The sequence below is a fragment of the Aspergillus ambiguus genome (genome assembly GCF_047715705.1).
Source record: "Aspergillus ambiguus strain CBS 117.58 unplaced genomic scaffold BDV59scaffold_19, whole genome shotgun sequence".
Taxonomy (NCBI): Eukaryota; Fungi; Ascomycota; class Eurotiomycetes; order Eurotiales; family Aspergillaceae; genus Aspergillus; species Aspergillus ambiguus.
The window spans coordinates 412,434-434,939 of NW_027395532.1; the positions used below are offsets into that span (position 1 = coordinate 412,434).

The window sequence follows — 22,506 nt, forward strand, 5'->3', positions numbered from 1 at the left end:
TGGTGCGCGCTACATGTATGTATGATCTTAGGTGAGTGATTGATTGATATGCATTGTGGGAGGAGTTGGGGTTATTTTCTCTACCTTTCAAACTGCATGTATCATTTGCATCAACTTCATTTTGGCTTGTTTTCAATATTGTAAGGACGTAGTGCCAGCACAATTTATAAATGTCAAGGGATGCAGCATTGAATTCGGGGATGCAAATAGCTGAGATTATGTATAGATCTAATTATTGACAGGGTGAATGAGAGTAGATACCCGTCAGCATCAGTGCCGCACGCTGCACCGGCTACAAGCAGGAAAGAACCAGACAGGAAACCAGCGAGCAAGGCACACAGACGGGACGTCCAAGCCATTAAACTAAATACTCCAAACAGATTTTGCTCGACAAACCCTCCCACTCGTATGTAGCGTAAATAGAGCGTCAGACGGAAACAGACGAAGAGGTATCATTATGAGTTCCAGGATAAGATAGACATATAGGGGCAAGCAACGCATCCTGTACAATCAATGGCGGTCGAGGCTTCTACCGGACGGCGACACAGTGCGGATCTGCGACAGCGCGGCGTTCTGGTCGTAGCGGCCCTGCTCGGCGAGGTCCTCGCGTTCACGGCTGGTGCTGCCGCGGTGGCGGAAGAAGCGATTCCGGCTGAGCGAGGAGAGGCTGTGACCGGACTCGGTGGACTTGCGACCTTCGGTGTGGGACGGGACGCTGAGGTTGGAGTGGGAGGCGCGGTGGCGGGAGGAAGACGCGCGGCTCTGGCGGTCGGCCTCCTCTTCCTCCTCCTCCTGGATGCGGCGCTCGGCGGTCTCGCGGTTGGCGGCGCGCACGACGTCGTCGATGCGGCGGCCGCGGTCCTCGAAGACGTCGCCCATCACGTCACCGGACGAAAACTCGCGCATGCCGAGGGAGAAGTCGACATGCTTGCGGGAGGAGATGGTGTCGCCGCGAGCCCGGGCGGCAGCGGTGTCCATGCCCTTGCGCAGGATGGAGGGGTGGCGGGCCGCGGTGGCGCTGCTGGACGCGGTGTTCTCGGGGAGGTCTTTGCCGGAGATGTCGACGGGGGGGTTCTGGCCGTCGGGGTTGGAGGGGCCGGCGTGGGCGGAAGGCCCGTGCATCCCCGTAACGTGGAAGGGGATGTCGACGCGGGCCCCCTGGAGGTTCATGCGAGGTCCTTCGATGCCGATCTCCTGCAGGGCAATCATGAGCATGCAGATGAACTTATTGCGGCGCTGCAGCCGGAGGCCCTCGTTCTGCCAGTTGGACTTGTAGAAGAAGACGACATTGAGCGTCACGGAGAAGTTCTCGGTCACCGCGCGCATCTCGGTGAGGATGTTGGTCTGGAACTCGCGGCGCTCGCTGCGGACGAACTCGAGGAGGCGCTGGCGGAGCGCGTCGATCTGGTCCAGCGTGGTGCCGTACTTGATGACGATGGGGATGGCTTCAGCCAAGGCTCCGGACCGGCGCTGGTTGAGGATGAAGAGCGTGTTGAGGTAGCTGTTGGGCGCCTGGACGATGTGGCCCTGCATCTTCTTGAACTCGGTGTACAGCAGGGAGATCTGCTTGACGAAGTAGTCGTCACCCAGACCGGCGTCGCCGGAGTTACCGTAGACGGTGACGCGGTCACCGACATCGAACGGGTGCTTGACGAAGACGAAGACCACGGACTGGAGGAACTCCTGGGCGGTGGCGGAGAAGAGCCAAGACAAGGCGAGGATACTGGAACCGGCGGACGTCAGGACACCCGCGGCGGAGGTCGAGATGATGGAGACCAAGACGATGAGGGCGATGACGACGACGAAGAACTCGAGCACGTTGTCGAGTCGGGAGACGACCGAGTCCAGATCCTTGAGCGAGGCGGTGATGGACTTGCGCTCGCGACCGATTTCCACACAGACGGCCTCCAACTCATCCATGGAGATGTCGCCGTTCATGTCCTTGTCGAACATGGCGAAGGCGGCCTCGGCCTCCTCGTTGTCGTCGAAGGCCTCCTTCAGGTCCCCTGAGAAGACGGTCTCGAAGCCGTCGCGGACAAAGGTCCGGTAGAGGCGGCGGGCGAGCACCTGGCAGCCGGAGGTGGTGCGCAAGAGGGTCAAGACGACCTGGTAGGGGTGGGTACTGCTGGTGGCTTTGCGGCCGGTGAAGTCAGCCGCCACGGCGCCCGCCATGTCGCCCACTTTGTTGAGGGCGCCCTTGGCCACCCGCTGGGCTTTATTAGCGTACTGCAGGGGCGTCTTGGCGCCACTACCCGGGGTATCCTTCTTCTCCTCGAAGGCTTCATCGTTGTCGGAGATCCGGTTGCGCGAGAAGTCGTACAGCTTGGTCAAGCTTCCAATCTGGAACTTGTTGATCTCGATACGATCGGCGTAGGTGCGGGTGTGGAAGTTGATGGCGATCAGCTGGATGATCACTTTCTCGATCAGGTTGAGGATCGTCCAGACGAAGATGGCGATGATGATCTTGTTGACGGTGTTTTCCCACGAGCGGGTGCGCGAGTCATTGTCGACGTGGTGGTTCTTCATGGTGGGGAGGAAGGAGATCTCCACGCCGAGCCACCAGAAGAAGAGGGTGCCGTGGATTTCCAGTTGGCGGGCCATGTCACGCCATTTCTTCGCGTTGTTGGTGAAGATGCTTGCGAATAGACCCACGACGGGGGGGATGGCTTTGCTGAGGACCTGTAAGTGACGTTAGCAAGGCCCTGGGGAGTGGTTTGGCGGGGGGAAGAGAAATGGGTACATACTCGACCGGCCCAGAGGGTCAACCAGACGATCTCCAGCCAGACGGAAAACCAGAGGAGCTGGACGCCACCGACACTGGCATTAGGGTAGGCGAGGGCACCGACCAGCAGTGGGATGAGGAGGATGATGACGACGGGGGCAATGTAGGTCAGATAGCGGAGGACGAAACTTTTCTCGTGGAGTTTCTTGATGAACTTGGCCACACTGGTGGTGGGGTTATCCGGGGGGTTGTAGACGGCGGCCTTCTCGTGCAGGGGATTGGTGGCCTCGTCGAATTCGTCAACGGTCTGGGAGCGACGCGAGCGAATGCGCGAGAGGGATTGGTTGTCATCCCCTTCTTTCTCCGGGTGCTCCTGGGTCGAACGCGAGGCGACGCGTTCGGCCTCGAGGACGGCGAGGTCATCCTCGAGGCGCATAGCCTGCTCCCGGGCCGCGGAGGGAGAACGCAGGGCCAGCCGGTCATGATCGTCGGCGGCGTCGGTGTTCACGCGGAGGTGATTCCCACTGCTGGGATTGGAGCTCTCGTTGACATAGGTGCCAGCCTCGGAGGCCGGAGAGATGTCATCGGAGTCATCTTTGGACTTTTCCACGGGGTATTTGGGCGCGGGGCGCTCATCAGCCGGGGACGACATACCGGCACCAGGCCAGGATGTCGGGGGGTGGGAAATTAGATTGGTAGATGGGGAGGACTAGGTTAAGGTTAATGAGGAATGTGACAAGAGGGAGTGGAAGAAGATGTGGGATTGCAGATGCAACTGGAACGGGACAATCAGGAGGTCGATCAAGGAATGACGAGAAGAATGCCGGGAGGAGGATGAGGGAAAGGAATTGGGATAGATTTGGGAATTGGAATTGGGATTGGAGGATTGGGGAAGGAGAGGCAAGAAAGAAAAGCAGGCAGACGAACCAGGGGAAGTGGAGAGGAGGAAGCGAGAGGGAAAAGAAGGAGGGAGGAAAAGAATGGATGAGGAACCCAGAGGAACCGTGGATGAGATGGAAGAAGAGAAGCGGGAGAGGAAGAAGATGTGGAAGAAAAAGCAGATGGAGACGATGAAGTGCACTTGGAGGTGAAGACGCGGAAAGACGCCGATCGCACGGGATCAGTCCAGACCGGTCGATCTGGATTTTAATTATTCTTGTTTTCCATCCGATTTGTGCTTCTCTTTCTTCCCGGGCATTCTCTCCTTCGGTCTATTTTCTGTTCTTCTCTTCAATTGTCATTCTATCTATTCTTTCTCTTATTCGGGTGGTTTTCCTGTGGTTCTCTGTTATACTGGAAGAACGACCAGGTACCGGCGTCGACCAGGTGGCGAGCCAAGAACGCCACCAGGCACGTTCATCCTGCAATCAAGATGAAACCCGCGGTCCATCTCAACCGAACTTCAGAATTTTCGAAAATAGATCAATACGGTCCGCAGAGCATGGCACCCATCATCCTGTACCTCCCGTCTGATTGATCCGAATGATGGAGCTTGAATTGGATGGCGCATCTCTGCTGTTCTGCTACTACGGCTCTCCTCTATCACGTGCATAACGGCTGTAGAAATGTCAACCCCGCACTTTCCTTGCATCAACGAGGCCAACTATTCCAACTCGGGTCATGTTCATGATCTCACAATTACAACTTCGCCTTTCCATCCAACTGCATCACCGCTCGCACCGCTTCCTGTCCCCGCTCTATCGCCCCGTCCACAAATCCTCGCCAGCCATCGGCCCAGTCCGCACTCGCGAAAATCACCCGTTTATGCGGCTGCTGGAGCCTGTCTAGATAGTGGCTCGCACTCGCCGCTCCCCAGCATGCCCACACCCCCTTCGCGTACTCATCCTTCGCCCAGTCGTGCGTTGCATACGCTTCCACCTCTGCCGTGGGGAGGATCTCCTGCCGGAATCGCCCAACGATCTCCCGGCTGTCTCGCTTCTCCGTCAGCTGCCCGTTGTATCCAAACCCAATGCACCACGTCCCGGTTGGCCCTGAGCCCTGCGTGCCATTGTGGTCCGAGAACGCAAACACGAACCGCGCGTCCCCATTCCCATCCGCGGTATAAAACCACCCCGGTCGTGTTTGCTGGAGTTTGACATGGATCTTGGCCCCGGTGTTCATCTGTCCCCTCGCGATCGCCGCCTGTCGCACCGAGCACAGCGGTGGCTGAAACCTGACATCCCCCAGACAGTTCCTACCCCTGGGTCAGTCTCATTGCCAACACATCGGTGCAAGGGGTCGGTCACTCACAGCGGAATGGTCGACACCACCGCCCTCGCGCGCACCACCTGCCCTGATGCGCACGTGACCAGCACGGTCTCTCCCTCCTGCTTGATCTCCCTGACCGTCGTCTGGAACAGCATATCCCCTCGGTACTCATGTAAGATCGCCCGCGCAAACGCCGTCATCCCGCCCTTCCCGAGCTTGTAGACTCCCGCCTTCTCAAACACCCCGGCCATGCGGTGCCCCCCCAATGCATACCACCGCAGCGCCTCCACAAACCCAATCTCCCTGCCCGGCGCACTCCCGAATGTGCTCACAGTCGACTCCAACAGCGCCTTCTCCCGCCCCGACACGTCCCCCAGTTGGTCCAGCCGATCCTGCACGCTCATCCCGTCATACCGCCTCCACGGTGCGGGCTCCCGGAGCGGGTCATGCGGGTACGGCATCAACGCCCGACTCTCCAGTCCGTCGACGGTGAAGAACCGTTGCGCCACCCGCTCCAGCACCGCCGCGGTCTCCTCAATCGACACCTCCTCAACCGGCCCCCCGGCCGGCCGGAAGAGCTGCATCGTCGGCGCCAGCGTGCCCGCCGATGTCTTGAGGTGTCTGTGCAGCCCGTAGCGCTGGAGCTGGCTGTACACGTGCGGCTGGTCCCAGTGGACCCAGGTCCCGCCCATCTCAATCTCCTCGCCCAGCACTCGGGCTGTCCAGGTGCGTCCGCCGATGCGGTCGCGCGCTTCCACCAAGAGCACCGTCTGCCCGTGCGTCCGGCTGAGCTCCCGCGCGGCGATGAGCCCCGCGAACCCGGCCCCGATCACAATCACGTCGTAGGCCGGTCGGATGGTGCTTGAGCTGCCTTGGACGGCGTCTGTGTCGAGTCCCTCGTGGCATTGCTTCGGGGTCCACAGGAATCCTTCTTTAGAGCGAGCCATTGTAGTCGTAGTTTGTCGTAGGGTTCGTTTGTGGATCTGCACAGAGGGGAGATATAGGCACGTCTTATAGATCGGTCACTCATGGCATTCGCATCTGTCAATCGTGTTGGCTGTGTCTATGGTATGGTTGGCGCACTTTTTTGCCAAATCAGGTAAGCGGCGGTCTATCATTCGGCGGCATCACTGCTCGTGTGGATAACCCTGAAGTGATCCGGAATATCTACAGAAGAATGCATCCATCGAATAGTGATACACACGTATAACAAGCAAAAGTACTATCCAGTGCTACGACAGTTACAACTTCCTCATCCGCCGACCTCCACGTTTCCAAGCAAGTTCATCATTATTCTCAGCCTGAAAAAGTGCCTAGATACCTAGTGGTGCGGTATAGTGGTCTTTCAGGGTCTTCTCGGTTTGACAACTATCCATTGAAAACGTGAGGTAGGGTAGACATGGGTGAATGAGAACAGTGAACTACCTTAGGTGTAGTCACTACAGGCTCCTCCTTAGGTCTCTAGGTCCTCATTTAAAATGGTGCCTTCTGGAACTCCTTAAGATGACCTGGATGTCCGTTTTTACGTTCACCAACTCGAAGGATGGAAGCTAGAATTTGATGGAATACGCATATTGCAGTCTGCGTGATTGTATGTATAGAGCCACCGTCCAATCGGATCCTCGAGTCAGCGCACCTATTGACCCAATCGGGATAACCGCCATCACCCAAAAAGCGCCTCTAGTCTCTCCTCCGTCATCACATCCGTCCACTGCACAAACTCTACGGCACCTATTTCACTAGCTGTATCTGCCCGTTGCCAGACTCTCTCAAGAATCTCCAATGCGCAGCATACCGCGCCCATCCCGACATAGTCGTAAACAGCCCGGAGGCGTTCGCGCGCGACAGCCCGCCAGTGAAGACAGACCTGTTCCTGACCGCAGATCGCGAGTAGTTCTGTCCCGATGTTGCCCCAGACAGGGCTCTCATCGACACCCCCGTCAGCGCGTGTTTGAGGCTGTAGAGTACTCCCTGCAATGAGCAGCGGGATTGTAAAGAGACAGTTAACCCCCGAGGTGAACGGAAGCGACTGGATGAGCGTCAAGGTCCCCGTCGCAAGAGCTATGACTTGATCAGACACTCTGGACGTATGAGCCCCTTTGCCGAGAAGCTCGGGAAACACCCGGTACAGCTCGACAAGCGTCGATAGTCGATATATCTGCGCGATCTGCTGCAGATGAGCAACCGGGGTGCGCTCGTCGTCCGTGCCTCCTATCTGGGCTTGGCATGGAATCCGGTACCCTTGAACGAACTTCTCTGTCTCCCGCGCTTGTGTCACCAGATCCGCGTGCAGCTCATCGCGGAGGTGCCTCGACGCGCCTGTTAGAGAGAGACGTCTCAGGAAGGACCGCTGTCTGGATAAGGTGCCCGCCTTGGCGAGGGAGATAAACATGGGAGTGCAGATGCCGGACCAAGGGTTAGGGTAGATACAGGATATTCCGCTCTGATCGCTGAAACCGTCAAGATACGAGAGTGTGTCCAGAGGCTGGTGCGTTACGAAGGAGGAGACGGCTTCCCAGTAGGCCATTATGCCTACCATGAAACTGTTGACCCGGGAGGCGTAGGCGGAACTCGAGTTGCTGAGCTCGGGGGTGCGTGAGAGCCATCTCTTGAAGAGGACTCGCGCCCCGTGTAGATGCGTGATACCGAGCGATGAAGGAGTATGCCATCCCTGAATATTATAGCCATTTAGATCACAGGCAGCGGTGTATATCAGGGTGGCCATACCTCTGTTGTCCCGAGTAAGATGCTGGCTAATAGCACCTTGAGATCACTATCGGACGCTGGACTGCGGTCGTTGCCTGTTGTCTTTGCTTTCGTGATCTCCTCTGTCAAGCATGATATGGCTCGCGTTCTATGGTCCAATGCTGTGGTTACCAAGTCCCTGCGTTTCGTGGCGAGATGGGCCGCTGACATGGACAGAATGCAGTGGTATATGAGGGGGTGTGTGCTCATCATGCTTCCTACCTCCACACGGAAATGGTTCCGGTGTGAGTCGAAGCAGGAGTTTATGTGACAGACTTCGGAGAAGTAGTGTCGCGAGATACGCGTATCATCGTCCTCCAGGGGTGGCTCTGGTAGCGTTGTCAAGTCGGGCCATTGGGTAAAGCCGCCAGTGAAACAATCCTGGAACGGACCGGTGCTCGTGTCCACGTCTGTGTTTATCGTGTGAAAATTGGAATCAGGCACTTCTGCGTAGACAAAAGAGGTAATATCGCCTGTGCATGATGCAGCAGATTCAAGGCTTAATGCTTCGGCCTGTGCGGTCACTGGAGCAGTCGGTAGACTGGGATACTCGGTTTCGGACACACCTGTAGCAGACGGATCACCCTGCAGCAGCCTCTCTCTATTACCAGACACGCAGTCACTGAGAGAGCCCCGTTTGCTTCTCTTGGCCTGGCCATCGCCAGCCCTCACGATTTCGTATTTGGAAGACCATTTCAGCGGCCTCTTATATCCAGGACATTCGTATTGTCGTCTCGTGCACTGATTGCAATGCGGCCGAGTCTCGTCGCATTTGATCTTCTGGTATCGCAACGTAAGAATTAAGCTCTTTTTCATCCCCATTAACGTACCCGTTGCTTGCAACGCAGGCAGCCGCCTGACAAGTCAGCTTCTTCCCACTAGTGGCTCGTGCTTGTGAAGCTTACTGCGCGCTTTCACTCTACTAGGTGCAATTGTCGCTTTCTCGGACATCACCGTTGTCATTTCGTACGCTAAGTTTTATCCCCGATGCAGTCAGTGTCTGGAAACCTGCAGGATGGGTTCCGAGAATGCGGGGAAGCCTTATTCCCCCCACAGTCCAAGATAGGCGGTAATTCCGCACTTCTTTGTCGCAGTGGCGACTGAGCTTGCACGTTGAAGTCATGCTTTAAGAAGTCCCATGGCGAAGATGTGCATAGATAAGAGTACAGTCGTCACAAATCTGACAATCGATGAGCGGACGATAAGCAGTGGGTCTAAATGATGGAGTAGTTATCTCGGAACTCATTTGATAAGGGTACGGGTATACTGCTTGCATAGGGAAGAGTAAGGACGTAGTAGAATCGAGTACTTAACGGTCATATTAGACCTTAAAGCGTATTTTTATTTCTCGTCCATCCTAGCCATATCTGTTAGAAACCAAGCTGTATCCTTATATGGGCGGTCCCATTCCGCAGACGTGTTCCTGACTAGCGGTCTATGACTAGCCTTGACGCTCCTTAAACTGATATCCATTGCTTGTATTGAACTGTGATTCGTTTTCCGGTCACTTAAGGAGCGCTAAACCCAATCACGCCTAAAAGTGCGATTGGCCATGCCTCCATCCATCCATACGCCATGTGATATATTTTGTGTTCATTGAAACGTTGTCCTCGTGAGGACGAGCGTATTCTCCAATTTTAGATTCATCCAGATAAGGACAAAGCAACGGGACCTAGCTTGCAGTATATTATATGTGTAGTCTACCCAGAAGTCTCCCCTCCCTTGCACCCTTTGCCTTAGTGTTGCCCTGCATACATGCAACATGGAAGCGAACGCCAAGAGGCACGATCCTGATGGGCCTGATAATCTTCCTGGAGCAGATGACAAATGTGTCAATATTGGCGAAGTACAGGTGTTAAAGGCAAGGAACCCTTCCCCAAATTCGACGCGTGCCCATTTATGACTCTTCCACGCAGAGAGGCTTTTCCCGTCTCACCATACTTTCTATGGTTGTGGTGCTTATGGCAACATGGGAGGCAATATCAAGGTTCTACAGATTAGACATGCGGCCTCTGAAAGTCAGTACTGACATGTCCCGATAGTACCATGGTATCTGGGTTGATCAGCGGGGGTCCGGTTTCCCTGGTATATGGATATCTCTGTAAGTTAAGTCCTCTGCACTTGGATTTGTTGAACGGCTCTTCTAACAATCTACCCTAGTGGCGGCATGCGGTGCAGCAGTAACTGCGGCATCTCTAGCGGAGATGGCTTCAATGTAGAAAGCCTACCTTTGGGATTAGATGGTGCTAATAAAACGCAGGTATCCTACAGCAGGCGGTCAATATCATTATATTGCCAAACTAGCCCCAGAGAGGCTGCGAGACATACTTAGCTGGTGCGTTGGGTGGATAGGCAAGCACATTACCCAAAGAAACCCCATGTGAGATGGTTTATTAATGACCCCATCAGCAACCTTTGGTTGGATCGCATTTACAGCAAGTGCGCCCTTTCTGGCGGCCACCATGATACAAGGCCTTCTGGTCCTCAACTATGAGACGTACGAGTTTCAACGTTGGCACGGGACAATGCTCTACTGGGCTCTTACGGCCCTAGCTACAATAATTAATGTTTGGGGCTCTCAGCTCATGTCCCTTGTCGAGGGTGCTTCGTTTTTCATTCACGTCCTCGCGTTCATAGGAAACTTTGTGGCTATCTGGGTTTGCTCACCAACCAGACACTCAGCTGGGTTTGTCTTCACATTTTTCCAGAACAACACGGGATGGTCAGATAACGGCGTTCCATGGTGTATTGGCATGCTCTCAAGCTGCTATGTTTTGGTCGGTTAGTAGCCGCTCCTCTCGTTGAACTTCTGAACTGCCCTTTCTGATTGCTTCCCGAGGATATGATGGAGCCATTCACATGGGCGAAGAGATGCTGCATCCAGAGGTGTCTGTACCGCATTGTATGCTGGGATCCATTGCGATAAACGGCACTCTGGGATTCGCATTTCTTCTGACTCTCTTGTTCTGCATGGGGGACATGAATACTGCGCTCAACAGCAGCACCGGCTTTCCTTTCATCGAAATATTCAAGAATGCAACCGGGGGTGCCGCTGCTAGCTCAGCCATGACAAGCACCCTCATTGCAATGGCAGGATTGGCTACTATCCCACTCATGGCCTCGACGGCACGTATGGTATGGTCGTTAGCTCGTGATCAGGGTATGCCTATGCTGTAGCACTCGCTGCAACATAAGCGACTTACTGACGTTGACTAGCCGTTCCGTTCTCCGGGTATCTTTCGAAAGTCAACTCCCGGACCGAGCTACCAACTCGCGCAGTTTTGGCGACTAGCGCCATCATGGTCCTTCTCGGCCTAGTCAATGTCGGATCAACAACCGCATTTAATGCGATTATCTCCTTGGCTATCTTCGGGCTTCATATCTCATATCTGGTTCCAATAGGCTTCCTGCTTTGGCGTCGTCTCGCAACCCCAGGGGTTCTCGCTTATGGACCCTGGAAATTGGGGCGCTTTGGAGTGGCTACCAATATTATATCGTTGGTCTACCTAACTTATACTAGTGTGTTTATGGTCTTCCCGCCATATCAACCGGTGACGCCTGTCAACATGAACTATGCCTGCTTAATCTTTGGAGCGGTGCTTATATTCAGCGCAATTTATTGGGTCTACAAAGGGAGGAAGGTGTACGAAGGGCCAAATATCGGATCATATGGGATGTAGTGGGGATTCAGAGGTCAGTTCAATGTTTAGCTCTTTCTGGGAGCCAATTCACCCTGAACAGCCTTTGATATATAGCATTTCAGTTTTTCAGTGTCGAATATTGCTGTATTCCAATTGTACTGGAATGACATGGCAAGCATGATATTAAGCTCTTTGTTGTTGGTTGAGGTCCGTAGGAATGGCCTTGTCCAGTTTCAAGCGGTGAATGTAGTTAGCCAACATGTTGGAACGACTGGACTTCTGGCCCATCTGAGCCAGGGGTGGGGGTGACTGGTCTATTGCTGCTTTTCTTCGACCGAAGACGACTGCCCCATGACCATAATGTTCGTCGGCTTTACACCACACCTGGGGCATTCGCCTTTTAATATCCTGCAAAATAGGGCTTGTATCCCAACAAGAGACTCGGGTTCCCTGTCCATGTTGGCATGTTTGGAAGGGCGTGCCCGTTAAGAACCAGTAGTGCTGGCTGGAAAGGCGGCGCGCTATCTCCATATCTTTGTTGCTATGTCGATCGCTCAAGGCTTCAATACTGCACATGGACGCGGCTAACCAGTCCAGACCTTGGGGGAGCTTATTGCAGGGTGAGTCACGGGCGGTAGTCCTATGGCCATATATGGCATCCCCAAGCCCGGAACAAAAGAGACAGTTGACACGGCTCAACAGCGGTGTCCAAGGCAGGCCTGTTTTGACCATACGGCACCTCTTAAGCTCGCTCTCAGGGGAATCTGTGACAATGTCCATGAATTCATAGCCGTATATTTCAGACCTGACTGGCGGCCTTAAAGACATTTTCGACAGGTTCACCGAGAATCCGAGTATCAAGTCTCGCACGGTAAGCCGGTCTCTTCTTGACCCTTGGATCACATATCCCCCAGAGTCCCTGAGAGCTGCCAATGATGCTGACGCGCCATCAAAAGATGGAATTGACAAGGGTATCGTAGCTTTTCGTGATCCCTCTGGAATTCTGTGCCAGTATGCCACAAGCATTTGGTGGTACACACAAATCAGGGGCACAAGCCAGGCTCGAGATTCACCGACATCATAGAGAACAACCTGCTCCTTGGAACTGTGATTCAAGCATTTGAGGTAGTTGCTCCCAGGGCTGAAGCGTAGTGTGTTGATGCTTCTATCGAACGTCATGCCAGCCTGGGCTCCTATCTGAAGAGGCGATGTTGTTGTTGCAATGAACTGGAGATTTGCACCTTTCCATTTCCATGTCGTGCGTTTTTCCTTTGCGTCGGACCATCGCATGGGAAAATTCAGGCTGGCCGTTCCCAAAAGCGTTACTGCTTCCGGACACCAGCCAAGTAACGCTCTCTTCGATCCCAACGATTCTAGGGTTCGCTTTTTCACCCACTTTCCTTTTGTGGCCTGTAACTGCGTAGCCTTCAACTGAGAGTCGTCATCGGCCGTCTCCAGGTGCCAGAGGATTGTCCGATTATCGACCTCTTCTACAGGGACTAGGGCAGTAGAATACCCGAGGAGAACCAAGCCAGATTCAACCCTGACTGGATACTCCACTGCTGCAAGCTGAAGCATTAACCCGAAATCGATATCCAGAAATGATTCCTCAGAAGGGCGGACGCGCGGTTCCATCGCGATGATTGCTGTTTCGAAGAGGGAGAGCCAGCAATTCTTTCCTAGTGCGAATGACCCCGCCAGTGGTGCCAGTTTCAGGCCTTCGTGAGTAGTCTCGCCAGTCGACAAGGCAATTTTGCCCGGTTCCGGCTGGCGGAATGTTAAACAAAGCCATGTCAGCAGATTCCAAAGGTTGCTATTGGAGTCGTCTAGAAGTACAATAATCGAATCTCGGTGTGTTTTTATTAATATGCCGGGGCTCTCTGCATTTATGTCAGGAATTTCCCAGGACACGTATCTCGATATCTGGAAGGATGGGAGGATGGCTCACCCGAAGTGCCACAGATTTGGTCTAGAGCTTGAACTATAATGTCAAGGAGTGCAAGCCCAGTAGGCCCATACCGCTCCATGATATAGCTCTCACATGTCGTCACTCTCACTCGGGTTTTTGACCTCGTCAATGTGAGTGCCTTTAGTAGATAAGACTTCTTGTCGGGAATCCCATCGACAACATCTGGCAACTCCCAAGCTGAATTAAATACCCTGTCTGGTATTGATCGACTGGTCTTTGTAGAAGCTGCAGTTCCTTGTCGCTCTCTTTGCCTTTCTTGAATGATTTTAGGTCCCCGTTTGCAATCCTTTTTTATGTCATCATATATCTTCTCGTGCTCTTTCTCGGCTATTCCTGCGTCGCCCTTCCGACCCGATGACCTATGTTTTTGGTGCTTGCTATCCCTGACATCTGTCTGTACATATGTCGTCGGGTTTGAATGCACTTTAGGAACTTGAACCACCCTCGGGTTTGAAGTGCTGTTACATTATTTTAGGACTCCCCGTATCGCCATCCAGGATCAATGTGGACTTACGGTGAAAAATCATGTGAATATGGGTCTGACAGTGGTTGAGGCCCTTGTGTAGGAGGAGTATATGAACCTATATAAATTGGCCGTCTTGAAGTTGGTCGCATAGGATCGTAGTCTAGTTATGATAAGAGGTTGTATGAGGGAATGTATTCAGAGTCGGCTGCCGATAATGAAAATACTAACACTCATGGACTATATCCGAATATAAATTCGGCACTCTGGAAGGCCGTCCTTGTGTGGAATGCATATATGGAGGAATTACGTGTGTAGAGGGGAAATCTCCGAAAGGGTGTGGTGTCACATTGGGGGTGTGTATGGCATACCGGCTTTCTCCAACCTGAAGATAGCTATCTGCTTGTTGGGGTTGGCTTGAGCGAGAGGATCTGTATCTGCTCATATTGGCGATAGATGACTTCAAATGGATTAGAGTTGCTGTTTGAGAACTGGGAGCGGTGCTATATAGCGGAGTGGATTACAGGAAGTGAATCAGCTTCGTCCTTCTGTCAGGCAGATACGGGAGGCTTGACGTGGCAGGCTGTGCTTACCGTATGAAAACACCATAGAAGTACTATATGCACAAGAATAACGTGACCCTTAAGATTGGTCTGTCAAGCCGTAAGCACTAGTTTACTACGAGAAAGGGCTGAAGCTTCCATACGAACTAGTGCAACCTACCACATCCAGTCATGAGCTTGCTTCTCGGCTTTCTACTTTGGAGCTCACTTAAGCTTCCATAAGTATTATTGCAAAGACAGTGTTTCAGCAGCTAAACCTCGGTTTCCAGTCGTTCTAGGCGTTTTATATAGGCCCGCCGCCCACGAATGAGTCTGAGATTTCTCTAGGCATATGACAATGGTGTGTCATCCCACCTGTCCCTTGATCCGAACCGAATTTCGCGAATATTCAGGAGATGCTTGATAACAGGATAATAGTTGGCCTCAGCTACATATGACAGTGTTGTTCGGCCATCTCCATCTCTGGAATCCAAATCCACGTTGCCCGAGTTTATCAAAAGCTTGAAATCATTCGCGTATAGTCTCTCAGCGGCATACAAGACAGGGGAACGCTTGTCCATGCCCCGAGGGTCGACGTCAACCTTGCCACAACAAACTAAAAACTTCCTGGTAGGGGGGAGATCACGCCAGTAATATGATATATTCTGCTCCTCGATCCAGTCTTCATACCCCAAAAAAGCATGAGAGCATGGTATTTGCCCAATATCGTCTGGAGCATTCAGCTCGACTCTCCAGGATTTAACCAGCAGTTCCACAACTGGGAAATTACCAACTCTACAAGCATAGACAAACGGGGTCCGTCCTACGTCGTCCCTGGAATTAGCATCTACACCAGTCGCACCAAGTGGGAACTGTACAGCCGAAGCATCAGCAGCCCTATGGACAGCGTATTATAATGGAGTTCCACCATATGGGTCTGTGGAGTCAGGATTAAACTTGTTAGACTTAACCAAGTGTCTCATGACTGAAACGTGGCCACATTCAGCGGCGTACGAGAATGATATTATCTCATCTTCTTCATCTGGGGCGAACCCCGGATCGCATCAAAAGATCAACCATCCCAGCATGGCCATGGTATTGCATAGTGTACAGCTTTCTTCTCGTAAAAGTCGACGGAGTTGATGTCGTGATATTTCGAGCCCAGTAGAATTTTGGCAATATCGATGCAATCCATTTCTGCCATATGTGACAAAGGAGTGCGCCCATCTGCATCTTTTTTATAATGAACGCAGTGGCCTGGATTGAGGAGAGTTTCGACAGCTTGAAGGTGCCCACCTGCAACTGCACGCGATAGAGGTCCGCCCATATTCGCCAACGTCGAACGATTCAACTCGAGTAATGTCCTCTGAGAGAGCGCAGGTTCTTCCAGTAATGCGCGGAGCTGTCCAGCCCATGCAAAGGTTACAAGACCAGGTATGACAGACTTCCAGTGGGAACAGTGGTTCAAACTTGGCATGTTCAATGTCGAGGAGCTGCTTTAAAAGTTGGTCTTGGCCACTCTCCGCCGCAAGAGTAAGAGGCTCAACCAATACTCTGGGTCTTGTGGCGAGGGCTTTCGACACAGTTTTATGCTTCTGGTTCAGGATAACCCAAGCCAGTGCCCAACCGTCATAATGAAACATGTTCCTTTTGTAGAACAATGGGTTGAGGCAAGAATAAAGGTGCGAGTTCACTCGAGCTGGAGAGTTGAGTTCGTGTTCTTCCAGCATACTCGCAATCTCTATATTAATTCGTTTGTGAGACGTGCAATCATCGTGTTGGCTATCAACTCTATAGGGGGTTATCAAGGAAATTGAGAAAAGTTTGGGTGGTTGGGTAGTGGTACTGAAGGGCTCCTGAATCCTCAGTTGGCGGCAACTCTCCACACGCAGTGGAACTCCTCATAGGTGTGACCTGCATCGTACAGCATACGCAGTAGTACTATCAACACCAATCTCTAAGGAATCAATACACCCAACGTACGTAGTAGACTTATTTGCCAATTGGAATAACAGTTCGTTAGATTTGATCAAAATCTCTTGTTCAACACTTCAGGAATATAAAAGCTTCGATAACTGTCTCGAAGATCATTCCAGTACCAAAATAGTTCCTCTTCGGATCAAATCATCCACAGCAACTTAATATTTCAGCTATTATGGCTTCGTCTAACAGCCACGGTTCGTGCATCGACAACTAGTCGAAGTGCATTGATAACACCTGAAACGTAAGCTGCCGCAATACACACTGCACTGATAACGGGTAAATCCACCACACCAAGCATCGATCTTAGGATCGCTTGCTAACAATGTATTTTAGTATGACTCGTCAGTTTGTAGTATAATAATAAAACGTACGAGTGGCAGGACACATGTCGCCTTTCAACAGACTAAGTTCCTCTTGAGGAGCGGGAAATTCTGCCACATTCTGTGTGGCTGCTATTGGTTCACCAGGTGGCGATGCGGCAGTAAGCATGAAGAGAGAAGTAGTAAGGATAAGAATAGACTTCATTATGGGTGTAGAAGAGTTGTCCGTTATATTCAAAGCTGAGTAGCTCAGTAAAAAGAGAATTAGAAGTTTTGCTGCAAGAAAAAAGAGACCAGCTGGTTTAAAGACTGGATTTTATACCTGAGCAATAGGTTACACCGCAAATAGTCACAGATAGATTGGTTGATGGTGTAACTACAGCTGGTGACATTTAATTGCCCTCGATTGTTAACCTGGGGTAGGAGGATATGCGAGTCCAGAACTTTGGTAGCTCTAAATCGACTCGAACACATGCGCTGTGCTCGATTTAGTTTCACGTAGTAATATGGCGGATTACCCAGAGAAAGTTTAGCAGGTAACACAACTTGAGGACAGTTCTTTTAATGTGTTTGAAGACCATCGAGGATAGCGTGAGCTAGTTGAGTGGGAGAAGCGGGCATTAAAAAAACCCATAAATGAGAAGTAGCCCTAAGAGTGGCGGATAAAGTGCTTTTACTTACTTTTCCGCTCTATCAAGGTCTGATCCCACTATACGAACTTGAGCCTTAACGTTCCCCAACTTAATGGCGCACTTCATTCTATATTTACAAAGTGCTGTAATAATACCATAGCATAAGTTGCGTTTCTTCGGTATATTCTTTGCCTGTAATACTCTCCGTGAGGAGGCCTTCCTCGACAGACGTTGTCTGGTATGGGAAGCAGGTCAGATGAGGCGTTGGAGTGGTGTACCTTCAACCTGTAATATGGCAAGTTAATCCATACTAGATACCATACGCAATATTTCTCCGTCTATTGGCAAAAGCTGACCCCAAATCCTGGCTAGAGGACGAAAGGTATGAGCTCCTAGTAACTATCCGGACTCCTTTCTTGGATTATGCTGGAAACGATGGTTTGTCTGAGGACCTAGATTAATGTAGACAGGCATGGTATTTTGATTATTCAAATTCCAACTCATCATTGGCTGAAATCAGCGAAGAGGATGTCTCAGCTGCCTCTGAGACAAACAACATACAGAGCCTTGATGAGGTCATGTGGGAGAGATTTCGGCCTTCAACGACACCAAGGCCGGAAAAATAATTTTTATTCTGAGAAAAAGGGCCATTTGGTGTTCTTGCATGTTACTGTGGCGGTTGTTCTTCTTGTTTCTCGTCGGTGCGGTATGCAACTATGCACCTATGCATCTCTGTTGAAGAGAAACGATCCGTCAATTGCACATGTTAAGTGCTTATCATTCCCATCCCAATGCATCGGTGATGGATGTAGTAATCAGTGTCTGACGCGGTGAGCTCGTGTGGGATTTATGAGATGACACTGATGATATAACCTGTTCCTTCTTCCACGTGCGCTGGAGCCCAGTGAGCTGATAGCATAGATCATTGTCGCGATCCTGTCCATTATGGAAGGTCTACCCCATGAGAGTTCTAACTATCGTAATAAGCAATATATTACTCCGTATCAAGACAATGAAATAGGGTGGACACAGTGCGGATTCTTGATTCTAATGCGACAATTCCTACACAATTTAATAAGGGTTTTATGTCAAGAAAAGCCTCGGCAGAATGTCACTGTATGTCAGCGTGAGGCGTTAGCTCCGGCAAGATCTAGTCGGTTCAGATATCATCTAGGCATGTATAGTTGTGCTAAAAGGCCAAGGAGATGAGTGTAGTTTGGTCAGTTGAGTTTGGACTTAGAGTGCTTCATTACAGATACTCTTTATGTGAGAGATAGTCACAGTCTACCTGCCCTGTCTGGCTACTCGGCGATTTGATAGTCGATCTAGGATTGTTGATGATGTCCCATACTTCGCTGGGCTTCCATGGAAATGTGTGGATTACGTTCCATGATCCATGGAACGCAACCTAAACTTATATTATAGACTGGTACCTACGGACTTCGTATAGACAAGTAGATATCTAGTAACTATACAATAAGGCATGAGTAAGAGAAAAGAGAAGATGCCTCAGGCCTCTCCCCCACCATGACGATCGGGGAATCTGATTGGCAGAGGAGATGTTTACAGCATCCACTGGGGCAGGAACCAACCACGACCGACCGACCATCATCATTCTCTCTCTCTCCCTCTCTCTCTTCCTCCCATCTTCTCTACACTTCCCTTTCCACTGGTCTCTTCTCATCACCACCTCTATATCAACCTTTCTACCCTGCTGAATTCAATCCCCGACTTCATCCTACACTATGCGAGGCGAGGTATGCTATCATTCCCCGCACTATACGCCGTACACCCCTCCCGCGCGTCCCCTGAACGGGATACCCCATTGAGATTCCCGCCCCAGTTGCGCCTCCACTATCTTCATCCTCCCCTTGCGATCGTTCATGTGGCTTCACTATTCTGACCAATTCCTTCTCTACTCGCTAGGTCTGTCACATTCACATCGGCCAGGCTGGTACCCAGCTGGGTAACAGTGCTTGGGAGTTGTACGTCTTCACCGCTTTTCCGTCTCCCCCACCACGTCCCTTGCGCTCCGACTCATTCGCCATCATCCAGGTATCTCCTCGAGCATGGTCTCAAGGCTGACGGTCGTCTGGACCCTGAAGCCGCGGAGGGACTCAACGAAGGAGGCTCTTTCGAGACTTTCTTCACCGAGACTAGCAACGGCAAATATGTTCCCCGTTCCATCTTTGTCGATCTCGACCCTTCGGTAGGTAGATTCACAACACCCGATGAATTCAGCATGAAAACGGAACTAACTGGCATAGCCCGTTGACGAGATCCGCACCGGTGCCTACCGCCAGCTGTTCCATCCCGAATTGTTGGTTAGCGGCAAGGAGGACGCCGCCAACAACTGTATGCGCCGAGGCTCCATATACAGAACCCCACACTGACCCTGAACAGACGCCCGTGGACATTACACTGTCGGAAAGGACCTTGTCGACACCGTCGCTGATCGCATTCGTCGTGTTGCCGGTACGCTCCCTGCATTGGACCAGTTCCCCGGCTCTTCCTCTTAGGTCCCCTGCTAATCGGGCGTAGACAACTGCTCCTCTCTGCAGGGCTTCCTGGTCTTCCACTCTTTTGGTGGTGGTACTGGTTCTGGTTTCGGTGCCCTTCTTCTGGAGCGTCTCTCCACTGAATACGGCAAGAAGTCCAAGCTGGAGTTCTCCATCTACCCCTCTCCTCGCGTGTCCACTGCCGTTGTTGAGCCATACAACGCCGTTCTCTCCACCCACAGCACCATTGAGAACTCCGACTGCACGTTCCTGGTCGATAATGAGGCTGTTTACGACATCTGCCGCCGGAACCTGGACATCCCCCGCCCCGGCTACGAGCACCTCAACCGTCTGATCGCTCAGGTCGTTAGCTCCATCACATCCAGTCTCCGCTTCGATGGCGCGCTCAACGTCGACTTGACTGAGTTCCAGACCAACCTGGTGCCGTTCCCTCGTATCCACTATCCGCTGATCTCGTATGCCCCGGTGGTGTCGAGCAACCGCAGCTCCCATGAGAGCTTCAAGGTCCAGGACCTGACCTTCCAGTGTACGTGCATCCCTTGAATCCCTTTTCCCACACATGAGTCGGTTTGCTGACGACATCCAGGCTTTGAGCCCAACAACCAGATGGTGGTCTGTAACCCTCGGGATGGCAAGTACATGGCCGTGGCTCTCCTGTACCGTGGCGATGTGGTGCCCCGCGACTGCACCCAAGCTGTCGCGGCCCTCAAGGCCAAGGCCTCCTTCAACTTGGTCGAATGGTGTCCGACAGGATTCAAGCTCGGAATTAACTACCAGCAGCCCGTGCGTGTTCCTGACAGCGAGCTGGCCCCTGTCGACCGCTCCGTCAGCATGCTGTCCAACACCACCGCCATTGCCGAGGCCTGGGGTCGCCTTGACCACAAATTCGACCTCATGTACTCCAAGCGCGCGTTCGTGCACTGGTACGTGGGTGAAGGAATGGAGGAGGGTGAGTTCTCTGAAGCCCGCGAGGACCTGGCTGCTTTGGAGAAGGACTATGAGGAAGTCGCCAACGACGGCTTCGACAATGAGGCCGAGGAGGAAGTTGAGTACTAGTAGGGCGGGACGCGTCTTGCGGTTTCTGCTGTTTGATTCTTGGAGTGTTTGATTTCCCCGTGCCAACAACACCTTGTATGCCTTCTTGCGTGACCTTCTGCGTGCGACACCCCCTTCCGTTTCTGCTTCTAGCGTTTTTGACTTTCTGTCCGCGTCTGGAGTGCTGGACGAGACACCATTCCCAGTTCAATATGAATACATGTATTAATTGTTTTCATATGGATTTGCTGTCATCAAAAAGATAAAAAATTGACAAACGTACTCCTGACCATGCCGATGAAGCGTAAATCTAGCATCTAGTAAATCATAATGTACAAACCATTACCGCGCCCCACGCCAGGTGGGACGATAATTCGATCACTCCTCTATTTGGGCCGCGACGTTCATGGCCTGCAGCGCGCGCAGCGATTCCTCATACGTCCACATCGTCACCGCACTCGCAGGCGCCGCCTTGAACAAGCTCACGGTCAGACCGCGGTACAAGCCGCGCACGCCCTGAGTGCGCAAGATCGAAGCGAGGGTACTTAACACGCCACGGTATTCGGGGATGTTACGGTGGACGTAGAGCGAGCGGGTGGGGCCCTGGACCTGCAGACGTTTCCGCACGAGGTCAAGAGGGAAGACACCGGTCTTAGCGAGCACGCTGGCGACGACACCGGCGAGGGCATCACCGGAGCCGAAGGGGAGGTCCGGGATCGCAGCGAGCGATGGCCGCAGCGACTCATAGGTGGCAAAGAACAGACCCATATAGGGGACAATCTGGGCGACGGCGGCGGAGCAGCCGCGGAAGAAGCCGGCGGGTCCTTCGGAATAGGCGATGTCGCGGACGGAGGCCAGCAGCGAGGGGTAAACGCGCTCGGTGCCCTGGGCGGCGAAGCGTGTGCGCAGCAGATCTAGCGGGTAGGTCGCGGCTGTGGCGAGGCCGCCGGCGGAGGCGCCGGCGATGAAGGATTCCATCGGTTGCGGGAGGCGGCGCGGGAGCTGCGCGAGGGCTTGTGTGGTGGTACGGTAGGTGGTAAATTGGACGCCACCGTAGCACACGTACATCAGTTCTGCGGGGATGTTGCCTTTCCAGAGACCCTGTGGAAGGGATGGTGTTAGCGGATGGAAGGAGGGAAGGGTGCGAGGAAGGGAGGAATGCGTACCTTGACACCCTCCTCTTTGATGATAGCGCGCATGGTCGAGAGCGTGCCCTTGTAGACGGGGCCGGTGACATTGCGATGTGAGGCCGGGTCCGACAGCGAGTGGATCTGGAGTTGGAGACGGATTTTAACGACATCGAGAGGCGCGACGCAGAATCTAGTGGGTGTTAATGGGTGGTTGGAGCGAGATAGAGAGAGTACACGCACCGGGAGACGAGACCAGCTATCCCACCGGCGAGAACGACCTGTCGGCGGGTGCCCTGTTATTATATTGTCAATGACAGAGTTCCGCCAAGGGAGAGACGATCAACCGGGGTTGATCATCGACAGCCACTCACCTCATCTTTGAGGTGTTCTCCCCCGGCCGACATGCATGTGACGAAGGAAGGAAAAGTTGGGTCCGGGTGAGTTGGTTGACAGGGATTGACCTAATGCAGACGGTAAGAACGGGACAAACAGATGAATTGCGCAGATGAGGTGTAGTGAGAGTAAAGAATGAATTGTAGAACGCAGAGAATGAAGAGGTTGAAGTGGAGGAAAGAAATGTTGGGGATGATTTCTCTG

At 52.6% G+C, this 22,506-nt stretch overlaps 7 protein-coding genes across 7 annotated transcripts; 2 read left to right on the top strand and 5 right to left on the bottom strand.

The window, feature by feature from the left end:
- Positions 1-172: 172 nt before the first annotated feature.
- Positions 173-3,846, bottom strand: BDV59DRAFT_180144 (Mechanosensitive ion channel family). Its single transcript, XM_073690014.1, has 3 exons — positions 3,650-3,846; positions 2,745-3,431; positions 173-2,679 (listed from the first exon to the last, which is right to left on the bottom strand). Exons 2-3 carry the CDS (start codon positions 3,372-3,374, stop codon positions 511-513), a joined length of 2,799 nt encoding a protein of 932 aa, XP_073547305.1. The 5' UTR covers positions 3,375-3,431; positions 3,650-3,846; the 3' UTR covers positions 173-510.
- A 514-nt stretch (positions 3,847-4,360) lies between these two features.
- Positions 4,361-5,877, bottom strand: BDV59DRAFT_202663 (flavin monoamine oxidase family protein; the record flags this gene model as incomplete). Its single annotated transcript, XM_073694091.1, has 2 exons — positions 4,361-4,916; positions 4,973-5,877. 2 exons carry the CDS (start codon positions 5,875-5,877, stop codon positions 4,361-4,363), a joined length of 1,461 nt encoding a protein of 486 aa, XP_073547306.1.
- A 716-nt stretch (positions 5,878-6,593) lies between these two features.
- Positions 6,594-8,638, bottom strand: BDV59DRAFT_202664 (Zn(II)2Cys6 transcription factor; the record flags this gene model as incomplete). Its single annotated transcript, XM_073694092.1, has 4 exons — positions 6,594-7,601; positions 7,658-8,455; positions 8,506-8,531; positions 8,581-8,638. The coding sequence occupies 4 exons, from the start codon at positions 8,636-8,638 to the stop codon at positions 6,594-6,596; spliced, it is 1,890 nt and encodes a 629-aa protein (XP_073547307.1).
- Positions 8,639-9,437: 799 nt separating this feature from the next.
- On the top strand, positions 9,438-11,427 carry BDV59DRAFT_208286 (putative GABA permease; the record flags this gene model as incomplete). Its single annotated transcript, XM_073695177.1, has 8 exons — positions 9,438-9,521; positions 9,592-9,662; positions 9,718-9,776; positions 9,836-9,890; positions 9,936-10,010; positions 10,116-10,456; positions 10,515-10,835; positions 10,892-11,427. The coding sequence occupies 8 exons, from the start codon at positions 9,438-9,440 to the stop codon at positions 11,353-11,355; spliced, it is 1,470 nt and encodes a 489-aa protein (XP_073547308.1). The 3' UTR covers positions 11,356-11,427.
- BDV59DRAFT_180152 (uncharacterized protein) lies at positions 11,093-14,280 on the bottom strand. The gene is made up of 4 exons (XM_073690015.1): positions 13,980-14,280; positions 13,800-13,911; positions 13,265-13,743; positions 11,093-13,196 (listed from the first exon to the last, which is right to left on the bottom strand). Exons 1-4 carry the CDS (start codon positions 14,191-14,193, stop codon positions 11,500-11,502), a joined length of 2,502 nt encoding a protein of 833 aa, XP_073547309.1. The 5' UTR covers positions 14,194-14,280; the 3' UTR covers positions 11,093-11,499.
- A 4,690-nt stretch (positions 14,281-18,970) lies between these two features.
- Positions 18,971-20,800, top strand: BDV59DRAFT_202666 (tubulin alpha chain; the record flags this gene model as incomplete). Its single annotated transcript, XM_073694093.1, has 7 exons — positions 18,971-18,982; positions 19,152-19,210; positions 19,281-19,434; positions 19,493-19,580; positions 19,629-19,700; positions 19,767-20,270; positions 20,331-20,800. The coding sequence occupies 7 exons, from the start codon at positions 18,971-18,973 to the stop codon at positions 20,798-20,800; spliced, it is 1,359 nt and encodes a 452-aa protein (XP_073547310.1).
- On the bottom strand, positions 20,742-22,483 carry BDV59DRAFT_43443 (thiamine transporter TPC1). Its single transcript, XM_073696376.1, has 4 exons — positions 22,281-22,483; positions 22,150-22,202; positions 21,946-22,099; positions 20,742-21,880 (listed from the first exon to the last, which is right to left on the bottom strand). Exons 1-4 carry the CDS (start codon positions 22,311-22,313, stop codon positions 21,158-21,160), a joined length of 963 nt encoding a protein of 320 aa, XP_073547311.1. The 5' UTR covers positions 22,314-22,483; the 3' UTR covers positions 20,742-21,157.
- Positions 22,484-22,506: the final 23 nt, after the last annotated feature.